The 12,111-nt window shown below is 38.8% G+C and overlaps 1 protein-coding gene across 2 annotated transcripts in view; it reads left to right on the forward strand.

Annotated features, from left to right (window-relative positions):
- Positions 1-737: 737 nt before the first annotated feature.
- Positions 738-12,111, forward strand: part of tspan15 (tetraspanin 15) — a 48,471-nt gene continuing 37,097 nt past the window's right edge. For both annotated transcript variants that reach the window (XR_014601509.1, XM_084067314.1), the window contains exons 1-3: positions 738-917; positions 9,845-10,030; positions 10,376-10,450. Coding sequence is in view for 1 of the 2 variants with exons in the window: in XM_084067314.1 (XP_083923440.1) it covers positions 828-917; positions 9,845-10,030; positions 10,376-10,450 (351 nt within the window). In the remaining variant the exon portion in view is untranslated. The remainder of the gene's footprint in view (positions 918-9,844; positions 10,031-10,375; positions 10,451-12,111) is intronic.

Below are 12,111 nucleotides of genomic sequence, written 5' to 3' on the forward strand. Positions count from 1 at the left end.
GTGTGTGTGTGTGTGTGTGTGTGTGTGTGTGTGCGTGTGCGCGTGTGCGTGTGCGTGTGCGTGTGCGTGTGCGTGCGTGTGCGTGTGCGTGTGGTTGGATGGGTAACTGGGGTGCATGGCATATGCTAGATAAACAATTTCATTTAATTTCCATCTCTCTAATATGTCTGATCGACATAATTATGTTTGGGAGAGTTCTCGCTTTGGTTATCAGCTCACAGCTTTGACTTGTTCCTATTTTTCCCCCAAATTGAACTTCAATTAAATCCAATTTAATTTAATTGGCATGAACTTGTTTTAAAACATCTGTTTACATTGGCAAAGCAAAAGTGGAACAAAACAGCCAATACTACTACTTTTTTTGTTTTTGTGTTTTAGTTTTGTAGTGGTTTTGTTTGTGTTTGGGTACTGTTGAGGGAGGTTCTGAATGTTAAATGTAACACAAATGAGGTTCTGTCTGAGCAGAAATGATTCTGATACGTATAATGTACTGTGGCTGCATTAAAAAAATAAAAGAAATAACAGTATCTGTACACACACACACACACACACACACACACACACACACACACACACACACACACACACACACACACACACACACACACACACACACACACACACACACACACACACACACACACACACACACACACACACACACACACTTCCATCAGGCATGAGCCGCATGACACACATGACATCATGACACACATATAGCAGGTGTGCGGCGGCCGGTCGATGACAACGCGGAAGTAAAGTATCAACAACACCGCTGGCTGCTGAAGTGAAGTGAAGTGGATGGTCAGTCAGCACTAAACAACACAATGGCCAACAGTGACGAGGTGCGATACTGTCACCGATGCTCCTACGTTCTCCTCAAATTCACCCTGTTTGGATATGGCATCGGCTGGTGGGTGAGTATCAGTAGACAGTTAAACAAACGGCGAACAGCTGTTTATTTACACAGAGACGAAGCAGCCACAAGTCGCGTTTGTGAAGCAGTTGCCGACCCGCGGCAAGGGACAAACTGGGTGTGTGTGTGTGCGCGCGCGCATTGCACTAGGGCATTATTTATTTTGTAGGCAATATTTGTCGACCAAAGTCGAGCGAGTTACATCATTGAAAAAGTGATTCCAACTCGTGTAGAGAGAGAGGCCCAGATAAGGAACATTGGTAAAGAAAACCCGAAACAAGACTTTGAAGTTTTAAAGATTTTATTAATTTTAAAGATTTTATTTACTTGCGATATCAATCGCAAGTATATATCCCCTTTATTGTTTTTATTTCCTAAATTTTGTTTTTCCATTTTTCTAAATCATTTCTTAAATGAATGGCAAAAATCTAACGAATTCCATAAATTCTATGTTCTACCCTATGGTTCTACCGAACGAATGTTTAAGGACAACTTTGTTTTTTTACAACAAGTTTTTTTTTTTGTATTAGTTTATAATGATAATAATTAAAAGATGAGTGTTAAAACAAATTAATTTATTGCTTTCTATCGTTATATACATTTTTAACTGGGGGGTGGGGGCATTTCGTCCATTGGTAATTTTTTTTTTTTTTTTTTTTTTTACAATAAGCAGGTTATTTGTATATCCGCACCGGCGCAAGGCCAAAGGCACGGAAGTCAGGGCAGAACCTCTGGCCCACATTTTTCACATCGGTCTGCCACCAGGAGGCCGATTTTTGCACCAAAAAAAATGGATATTCCTCCTACAAATTTTGTCCTACCATCACACAAATCGGTACACACACAGTATCTCTATAGTCATGTGATCAAGACAGATTTGTCAGATTTTTCATATTCCATCCTGATTGGCTAAGATTGGCTTCCAAAGTTTGCAGGAGTGGCCTGTTTTGTACAAAATGCCTCAAATCATGAACGCAGTATCAGATTTTCGTAAAACTTTGCACGCATGTCCCCACTAGGCCAAGGAAGAATGCCACAGAATCCAGGGGGAAAAGATGTTGATTGTATGACCTACAAGTTCAAGAGTTATAGGCCAAACGTGAATCTGCCTGTTACAGCGCCTGAGGCTGATTTGAAAAATGTATGGTGGCATTTCTTCCTTGGCCTAGTGTGGATGTGCGTACAAAGTTTCACAGAAATTGGACGCTGTGTTCATGAATTGACACATTTTGTACAAAACGGGCCACTCCTGCAAACTTTCGAAGCCAATCTTAGCCAATCAGGATGGAATATGAAAAATCTGTCTTGATCACATGACTATAGAGATACTGTGTACCGATTTGTGTGATGGTAGGACAAACTTTGTAGGAGTAATATCCAAAAATTTGTTTTGCAAAAATCAGCCTCCTGGTGGCGCTATAACAGACCGATGTGAAAAATTTGGGCCAGAGGTTCTGCCCTGACTTCTGTGCCTTTGGCCTTGCGGATATACAAATAACCTGCTTATTGTGTAAAAATGTTTTACCAATGGACCGAATGCCCCCGCCCCCCAGTTAAAATTTGCTATAACGATAGAAAGCAATACATGATTGACAATACACTCATCTTTTAATTATTATCATTACAATCTAATAAAATAACCCTTGTTGTAAAAAAAACTAAGTTGTAGTGAATTCCGGGCTATTTTCACTAGTTTGGGTCACAGGGAGACATTTCTCTTTTGGGTCTCCAGCTAAAAAGTTTGGGAACCGCTGCTATGGATGACCTTTTTGGACTGATATTTATTTTTCTTAAGATTTTGAGGACTAGGCTAAATCTACCTATGGTTAAGTAGACTGCTCAGTGTTCATGTGTGACAGTTTGAGTTGACTGCTCAGTGTTCATGTGTGACAGTGTGAGTTATCTTGCAACCAACAGCCACACCCTCCCTCTGCAGTGGACTGACTACCTGTACTTACCTGTATGCACTGTCAACATAGGGAGGGACAGAAACACAAACAGGTTTTTTTTGCGGCTCCACATAGTTTCGTCACTTTGAAACCGAAAAGAAAAACAGCTGTCCCCCTCTCCCCCCTTGTGTTAAATATTTATTTTACGGTGCTGAGGTGAAATGTGAGAGTTCTCAGTTAGGTTGCAAAACAAAAGTAAAAGCCCATTATCTCATTGACAGCGACAGTCCACTTCACCACCAAAGCTGGTGTCAAATAACACTGTAATGGAGTTTTTAGGCAGAGTATTACTATTAGACACATCACTTCTACAAGAGTAGAAGGGCACTTGGCATCAGATCAGACAACTCTAAACCTCCCACCTCCCACCTCCCCTCTCTACTACACTGGGGAATGTTGATCTTAACTTGTTTTGAACTCTTATTCTGTGTCTTTTTTTTTTCCACCCAGGAACAAGCAAAAAAAGTTACTCATTTAAAGGAAATCAGTAAAATGTAATTTATTTTAGAAATAAATATGCCATGCCTCAATCTCAGTCTTAACACATTTTCTTTTTTAAATCTAATCACAAACCCTATCACTTCTATAAAACCATTATTTTTCACTATACATTCATAGAGCTAGATATTTCTTTGCCTCTAAGCTCAGCAAGCAAATAATCTCTTCTCACAGACCGCACACATAATTTAAAATCGAGATTGCATAGGTGTCTGAATCGAGATCACAATCTTTTTTCGATTAATTGTGCAGCACTAGTGTGGGGACTGGAGAGCTTATTTGTGATGGAAATGATGAGAGACGGGCAGAAACCTGAATGAAGAGTCAGGCTAAATGGTCTATTGACACCATGCAAAATGCTTCATCAGAACTGAACTGAACAACTTTTCATAGCCCCCAGATACTTTTGAATCTCAATGTCTCACTTCAAATTTATTTTGGTAGGTCAGTTTCCTTACCATGTTACTGAAAAAGGTCCCTGGTATACAGTGTCACTATCACACTATCTCCATTGCTCAGTTTATTAATCTGGCTTCATACTATATGCTGACTATATATAACTTGTCCCACAATTTTCCTTCATGTTCCAGAACAGGATGCTAACATTAGGGCTGAGCAACTGAGGATGTAAACAACCCCACAATGCTTCCTGTGTTTTCCCTTGAAGGAATAACATGGAACTATTTTTTAAACTAAAACTAAATAAAAACTGTATAAGGGTGCTCTAGCCAGGCTGGTTTGCCTAGCCAGGGCTGTGTAAGTCATGGGTTGCAGCCGTCGGGGTGCGAGGAAGCTGAGAGGATAGCATTTCTATGACAGGGTTTAACTTTTTATATGGGCAGAAGTGAAAGTGGTTTTGGTATGGCTGTATAGAGGCTTCTCATGTGATTCTACTGTATGTTTCTGCAACAAACATTTGAAGCATTTGTGGCGTACCCTTTGGGTGAAATTGAAATAACTTTTGGCTCTGTGTTGTTTAGAGGTCCCTCAATGTGTGGGTACAATTTGGGGTACATTGGACACTGCGTTCATGATTTCTTTGTAAAATAGGTTCCTCCCACAAACGTTGGAAGGCAATCGTAGCCATTCAGAATGGACACAAATGTGGAGTAGTAGTAGTAGTAGTAGTAGTAGTAGTAGTAGAAGAAGCAAAAATGGGGGAGGGGAGGGTGTGAGTTGTCATAATCCAAGGAATCCAGGAATTGTTTCCGAACTACGGCTCAAGAGTTTTAGAGAAAACGTAAAGCAGGCTTGTATAGCGTCTCAGACCCACACCAGGCAGTCAGACTGACAGATAAACATGCACACAAACACAGTGGCGAAATCATATTCTCTGCCTTCCTGCCTATCGGCCTGGCGGAGGTAAAAATAAACTTGGTGGGAGATAAATTGACACTAGGCCTAACCCGAGACTTGGAAATTGCCCGGTCAAACTTTCTGCTTCCTTCCTTTATTTCATTATGCTTCTCTAATCCTTTAAAGGGTTCTCGTTCTCATATTATTGCCATGGCAAGCTGAATTCAGAACTTATTTGAGCTAATTGTGTTCGGCAGTAACCATTAATAGGGTTCATGCTGCCAGTCACAGAACCAGCTAGGCAACATACTGAATTGCTCTAAATACCAAGATGTTTGAAATTGTTTTTTCCCATGACCCCAGTCTGGTTTTCCAGTTATTATTCATGCTTACAGTTTCAAGTAAAAGACACCTTCACCATATCCGTTGGATGCGTACCTACAAGTCCATTGTGGGTTATTCAGCATATTATGGTGACTTGGAAATGTTTTTGACTTAACAGGATCCATTAAATGATTAACCCAATCTTTGATAAACACTGGTATATAACCTCTCACTGTGGATAGATACAGTATGGTGGGAAGGATCAGTATTTAGGTTTGTGTCATATCAATACGCTAACAGTAATTCCCCAATACTGAAGTACCAAGACCTACTGTAACATGTCAGAAATGTACATATTAATAGTGGCCTACATTTTCTTATTCGCACATCAGAGATTTGAAAAGTATTATTAGTTAATGTTCATCATTCAATAAATTCATCAGTCATTTTCATATGATCAGCCTAATGAATCAGATTGGTATCCACTAGCCAGACAATGACAAAAAGTTAGCACGCTGCAGTGGAAAAGCCATATCAGTTTATCTGTTAACAGTATATGTTTTATTGCCCTGATTTGACTCTCAGTATAACATAAAGCTAAGTAGTAAAGTGTCTTCTTGGGGCTTAGGGTTAGATAATCCATGTCATTTTATTTTCATTGGTGAATTACCTTTTTTGCACATGACAATCACATGGATCTGAAGTTTTGAACTAGTGGGAACTAAACACATGGTCTGATCCTATGATATTATAAAAAAGAACTGCAAAAGTGATCATGTTTGACAAGTGAGGGTATCCATCCATAACATAGCGTATGCCAAAATACCACTATCCTTTGGCTATAAAATAGAAGAAAAGAAAAGTCAAGTTGTGTAAAAGAGTTTGTGGTTATGAATTTAAAGAAAAAAAATCACAATTGTCTCTTTGAGGTGAATCACCCTATTTCCTATGTTACATTCCTTTCTGGCCTAGGACTAGATAGTCTGGTTCAGAGCTACTTTTGAAAGTGCTGGAAAGTGGGGGGCCTTGAGTGAGAGAGGGGTCTTGTATTAACATAACCTGGACCTAATCACCCTGTACTTTCACTAAGGATCATCTGCTGTCTGAATGCATGCCTTGGAAGAGAAAATGGAACCTAAAACAGAATTGTCTGTGTTATTCAGATTATCCATGGTCCGATTATCTCTGACATTTTAGGTAAGATTTGTGTACATGAACGATCAACAATGGCACTTGTTATGATTGTAACTCATGACTGTTGACTTATTCTATTGTAGACAGTAATTGTTAGTCGCTCTGTTTAAAAATGTAAAGTAAATGGTTTGGAGTGCTCTCCTGTCGTTGAATGGAAGTGCCTTAGGGGTGGGCTGGCAGACAGCCAGTAGCTAGTAGCATAACAGAGAGCGAGTCAGGACATGTAAGGAAAAGACATGGTGGAATATAAACACAACTCCTAACTCAGTGTTGCAGTTATATGTTCCTCTCTTCATTCCTTCCCTCCCTTCTTCTGTTTTGGACCCTGTCCGTCCGTCCGTGCGTGTGTGTGTGTGTGTGTGTCTGTCTGTCTGTGAGCAGCTAATCTCCGGCACCGGCGAAACTGTGCCCGCACACTCCCTGGATGCCAGATCAGAACCTCTGTTTTTCAGATCGGCCTGTTATAGCACCACCAGGAGGACGATTTTTGCTAAACATTTTTTTTAATTACTCCTACAGATTTTGTCCAAACATCACGCAAATCAGTATCCTGATTGGCTAAGATTGGCTTCCAAAGTTTGCAGGAGTGCTCCGTTTTGAAAAAAATGCCTCAAATAATGACTCAGTCAAACAAGATTAACATACTGTATATACAGTTTTTGGGTGCGACTTCTGTGAGATTTTGCACGCTCATTCGCACTATGTTGCGGAACAAATGCCACCCTTTTGACCTATTATAGCGCCACCAGGAGGCCGATTTTTAAAAAACATTTTTTTGGGATATTACTCCTACAGATTTTGTCATAAAAAAATCACGCAAATCGGTCCACATTATCTCTATAGTCATGTGATCAAGATGGATCTGTACGATTCTTCATATTCCATCAACATTGCTGGGCCACAATTGGTACAACTAATAAACTCAAGGCTTTTAAATGTTCTTAAGCAGTCTATTAAATCTTTGCGTCTTATAATCTAAAACATGTTTACAATGCTATTATTAAAGCCCCTTACATACCGGGGGCGAATTTTTCATGCGAATAATACTTTAAAAAAAAAACCCTTATAAAGTCAATGCAAGCTTACATGGAGCAAAAAAGCGAAGCGAAAAAGCGTCTTTTAATTATTCGGAACGAGTCCGAATTGTGTGTATATTCGCATATTCGGCGGTGTGTAATGACCTTAACACATATACTCATTAAAAGCATAGCACATATAAGGGCCTTATTAACTGTTTATTAATGTGTATTACCAGCACCTTTTTATTATAAATTGTTACCTTTTAAAATTCCCACCAATAGGGTTTACTGTACACCTGTAACTAACTGACTTCCTCTATTTTGGAGGTTTGGCTTAAAAATAATGGGATATAGAAGAGCGGTATCAGATATACGATGTGAGATCTGTCACCGTGGGACTGAGGTTTGATAAAAGTACTAGTACGACCCAAGATCATAAAAATATATTACTGGTCTTGTGATACGGGGATAAATCGTACATGTCACCTATTCACTATTCGGCTCATTAAACAATGGTAGCTTTCATTTTTCATGTGGAGAACCAGAAACCCTGGCTGTGGCCCACAGTTGGAAAAGCACCAACTAGTCATTAAAGGGAGATTATTAAGTGTGAAAGTAAATGTGTGTGTGTGTGTGTGTGTGTGTGTGTGTGTGTGTGTGTGTGTGTGTGTGTGTGTGTGTGTGTGTGTTTGTACACATACTGTAGCCTGTGATTAGCAGCATGCTTTCACTGCTACAGTACATCACCATGCTGCCTCTGCATTTAGTATCAGCCCATTAGCTGGCTAGCATGCTGATTAGAGCACCGCTCTTTTGTTTATGACATTCGAGAATACAGTGGTCGTGCTGTGTCTGTTACTATAGGTCACGGTACAGTCGAAGCCAGAATTTAAAGTAAACACATTAAAGGGTCTACACCATGAATTTAAAAAATAATAATAATATTTAATGTCATATTGTTTATGTCCCTCAAACGTTTTTCAAAAGGTTTGAGCCTAAATCAAGCCTCAGATATACTCACTCCAACTAACTTCTCTCTGGCTTATAAAGCACTTTCACCTGCAATACCACATTGTCCTGTTTGGCACGGGCCGCTATTGAGCCAGTTTGTATGCTCCTGGTTCTGTGTGGAAAAAGTAAAAAAAAAAAAAATAAGAAAAAAATAAGAAAAATATTTATTTTTTAAAAAAGTTTTTTTTTTTTTTTTTTTTTTTGGTTGGAACTGAAAAACGGGAGGAATTGTTCGCGCTAGTGACATCACTTGCGGGATCAAATCAGTTTGGCCTGTTTTTAGACCAATTTACAGAAAACCCCAGATTTGCTGTGAAAGCCTGAGTGTTCAAACTGGGGTATTTTTGAGGATAGAAGAGAGGTACGGGAGACTAAAAACACACAAAAAAGAAGAAAAAGTTAAAATTCATGGTGTAGACCCTTTAAGTATATTAAGACTTGCTTTCATAGGATTATATTGGTACAGTATGGTATGGACGACAGAATATTTGTATATATGTCAATATATGTTATATATGCATTTTTGTTTATAGGATTTGAAAAATCGCTGTAGTGAAACTCTGAAAATACAAATTATTTCTGGCAGATTGAACAAAAAAAAAACTCGCTTGACTCACTCACTCACTCCCACCCATGTTGTCTTGGCCAGGCTAAGATTATGGCGGCTTGATGTTTATTACCGACTCCACAAGGCCTCCTTCTCTAGACAAATTAATTGGTTAATTGATTAACTTTCATTAAAGAAAAAACAAGTTAATGCATGAGTTTGAAATGAATTCATTAATTAGGGTATCTGTTTATCTCTGTTTGTAAATGATCCATTTGTCTTCTGATGTCTGCGCCATCAAAACAAATTCCTTGCATTTTCTTGTAATATATCTTTCTGATTTAGTAATTATTTTATCTAATCCCAAAGGACCCACAGTGCATTATTAAAGGGACAGCCTAACCAATTCTCAGAAATTAATCAGGCAATGAATATTCATCTTTTCTTTTCTGGTTGACGAAGCTGCAATAATTGCATTTATATCATAGAACAAAATCTCTCAAATATGCACCTGTGTAAGAAATACATGAATAAGATTAGCCATGGAGATAAATATAATGTATAGTATGTTGACTCAAATACTGTATATAAATCAGTCAAGAGTCAATCAATACATTCCCTTGAGCGCCACCTTCAGGCCAAAATGTCAAGTTTGCACACAACATATTTTGGATCGGATCGGATATCTCAATCTACCGATTCATCTGGTGATATCTAAATTCAATGTAGAGGCTAAAACTGGGTGGAAACCGGTCAGGTAAAAAACAAAAACTGCATTGCAGAACCAATATTTGGTACGATGATATGATTTGTTTTCAAAGCAGTAGGCATACAGTAGGTTTGTCAGTGGCAGTTTTTGCCTCTGTTCTAGCCCCTACATTGAATTTAATGTACGTAAATGCCACCAGATATATTAGTAGGCAGACTGATCTGTGGTCGTCAGGCTGCATAGCCCCACCTCTGTGTTTATCACTGATCCAGATTCTTGCCTTTATAACTTTTTCCACCTTATATAGAGATTCATTCATATATCTGAAATGGATGCATTTTAACCATTTGACCTTTGCACCTTTCAATTTTCACATTGCAGCTGATAGGTGGGTTCATCCTGGCTATAGGGATCTATGCTGAGGTGGAGAGGCAACGCTATAAGACGTTACAGGGAGTGTTTCTGGCCCCAGCTATTATCTTGATCGTGCTGGGAATCGTCATGTTCATCGTTTCCTTCATAGGAGTTCTGGCTGCACTCAGGGATAATCTTACTCTATTGAAAGTGGTGAGTTTCTCTTCTGTTTGATTCTGTTCTATCCCACAATATCTCGCTAAATTCCAGCAAAATCATATTTTATCCTTTCATATTTATTAGTTAAATATCACATAATCCATTTTTAACATTTTGTTATTAATGATTTCTCTTGCCCATCTCCAGGCTTATAACACGTCTAGTGTTCAAGTGGTTAATACTGTATTTGAAATGCTTTCCAAGACAGAATATTGCAATACAGTACATGCCTTCTGTTTCTGCCTTTTTAAGGAGTATATAATTCCAGAATATGATTGGTTCAGTCTTCTGCATTTCATGATTATTAAACCCTCTTCTTATTTGTTTTTCATACTGTAGTTCATGTTCACACTGACAGTGTGTCTGATTCTGGAGCTGATGGGAGGAGTCGTTGCATTGGTGTTCCGCAACCAGGTAGGTTGTCTTGGCTGCCAATCAAACATCTGACTATTATGTAGACCACTGTCTCCCAAACAGTTATCCCCATTTTTTTTAATGGGTCACGAGTAAATATCCCCCCTCTTTTTTTTACATTTAAAAAAAGATTGTCATCAATTAAAACCATTTTCAACATCAACGGTATTTCATGAATTAAGTACAAAAAAATCTAATAACTTCCATAAATTAATAATAACGTTTAAGAAGAAGTGAAAATAGATGATCCACAAGCTCGCAACGTGGCGTCAAGCGACACGTTGTGAGCTTGTAGATCTGCTATTTTCTACTAGTTTGGGTCCCGGGCAAACGTCTAATTTCTCTTTTGGGTCTTGAGCTAAAAGGTTTGGGAACCACTGATGTAGACCCTCCCAACCAGAGGTGTCAGACTGTCTGTCAATCTTCCATCACAGTTTACATTATATCCTTACAACCTTTCATTCAACTGTTCTTCCAACCAACTAGACTGGATTACAGGGATTGATTGTATGTGTGGGATTCATAACAAGCTTTTGTTTCTACTGTCCCTGTAGAATTGAAAGTAATATATTTACATATTTCCATTATGATTTCAACTCATTTGGAGGCCTTTTTGAGGAAATGAATTGAGCATGATCTGAATCCAATCTGGTGTGCAGAAATTATGCATAGACCCTATCCTTATCACTTGCTCCCATGCTTTTATTCTAAAAATAACAATGTCAAACAAAATTATTTTACGCCTGATGTCAGAGGCACTATCAGTATGTACTAGCTACTGACCAAAAATGTATGATGAAAATGATGATAAACATAAGCTGTTAAGTTTGCTTTTTTCACTGTACAGTCAACTGACTTATAAATAAGCAGCAAACTCAGGGGAATTCCATCTTTATTGTGTGACTAATCCTTCCCCCTTTGTTGCATGGATAGTCCCCAACAAAGCTTTATGCTTATGAATGAAGCACCATTTGAAATTAAACAGTATATGATATTAAACTACTGTTCATCGATCAAAGTCGGGGGGGGGGGGGGGGGGGCGGGGCACGAACACTGTTACAACAATAATATAAACTAGTCCATCCCCGGGGATGTGAGCACTCAGGTGAAAGTAAGCCTTAAAAGCGCACGGTAGGCCACTTCTGGGGCTTTATGGGTCAGGATTTAAAATGTAGTGTCCTGACTGTCACTGACTGACTGTCAGAGACTGACTGACTGACTGACTGTCCCTCTTCCATCCATCTCTTCTCTGAGACTGATGGATCTCTAGAGGAGGACATCTACACTTATTACATTCACATCTTCAGCTGTGTGTTGTTCGCCTTCATAGCCTATTTGGATAATATAAGTGGATTTTCTACGTTATAAAATAATTGCAATGTAAATATAACATGGTGTATGAGGGTGCTTGTCATTCAATTGACCATATTGCATATTAGCCTATCACTTCTAATGCGTGGATTGATCAGGTTTTTTTCTGTTGTGATATACATTTCTCAATACTGTAGGTAAGGTCACACATTGATTCTGAATATGTCCAGTTTCAAAACTCATTCGCCGAATTGTAAAAGGCGTTGTTCTTATGACTCGATCTCTGCCTAGCTCCGACAGTTACAACACACACACACACACACACACGGTGCAACTCCACTCGTCATTCA

Source organism: Gymnoscopelus microlampas (assembly GCF_963454915.1).
Source record: "Gymnoscopelus microlampas genome assembly, chromosome: 1".
Lineage (NCBI taxonomy): Eukaryota > Metazoa > Chordata > Actinopteri > Myctophiformes > Myctophidae > Gymnoscopelus > Gymnoscopelus microlampas.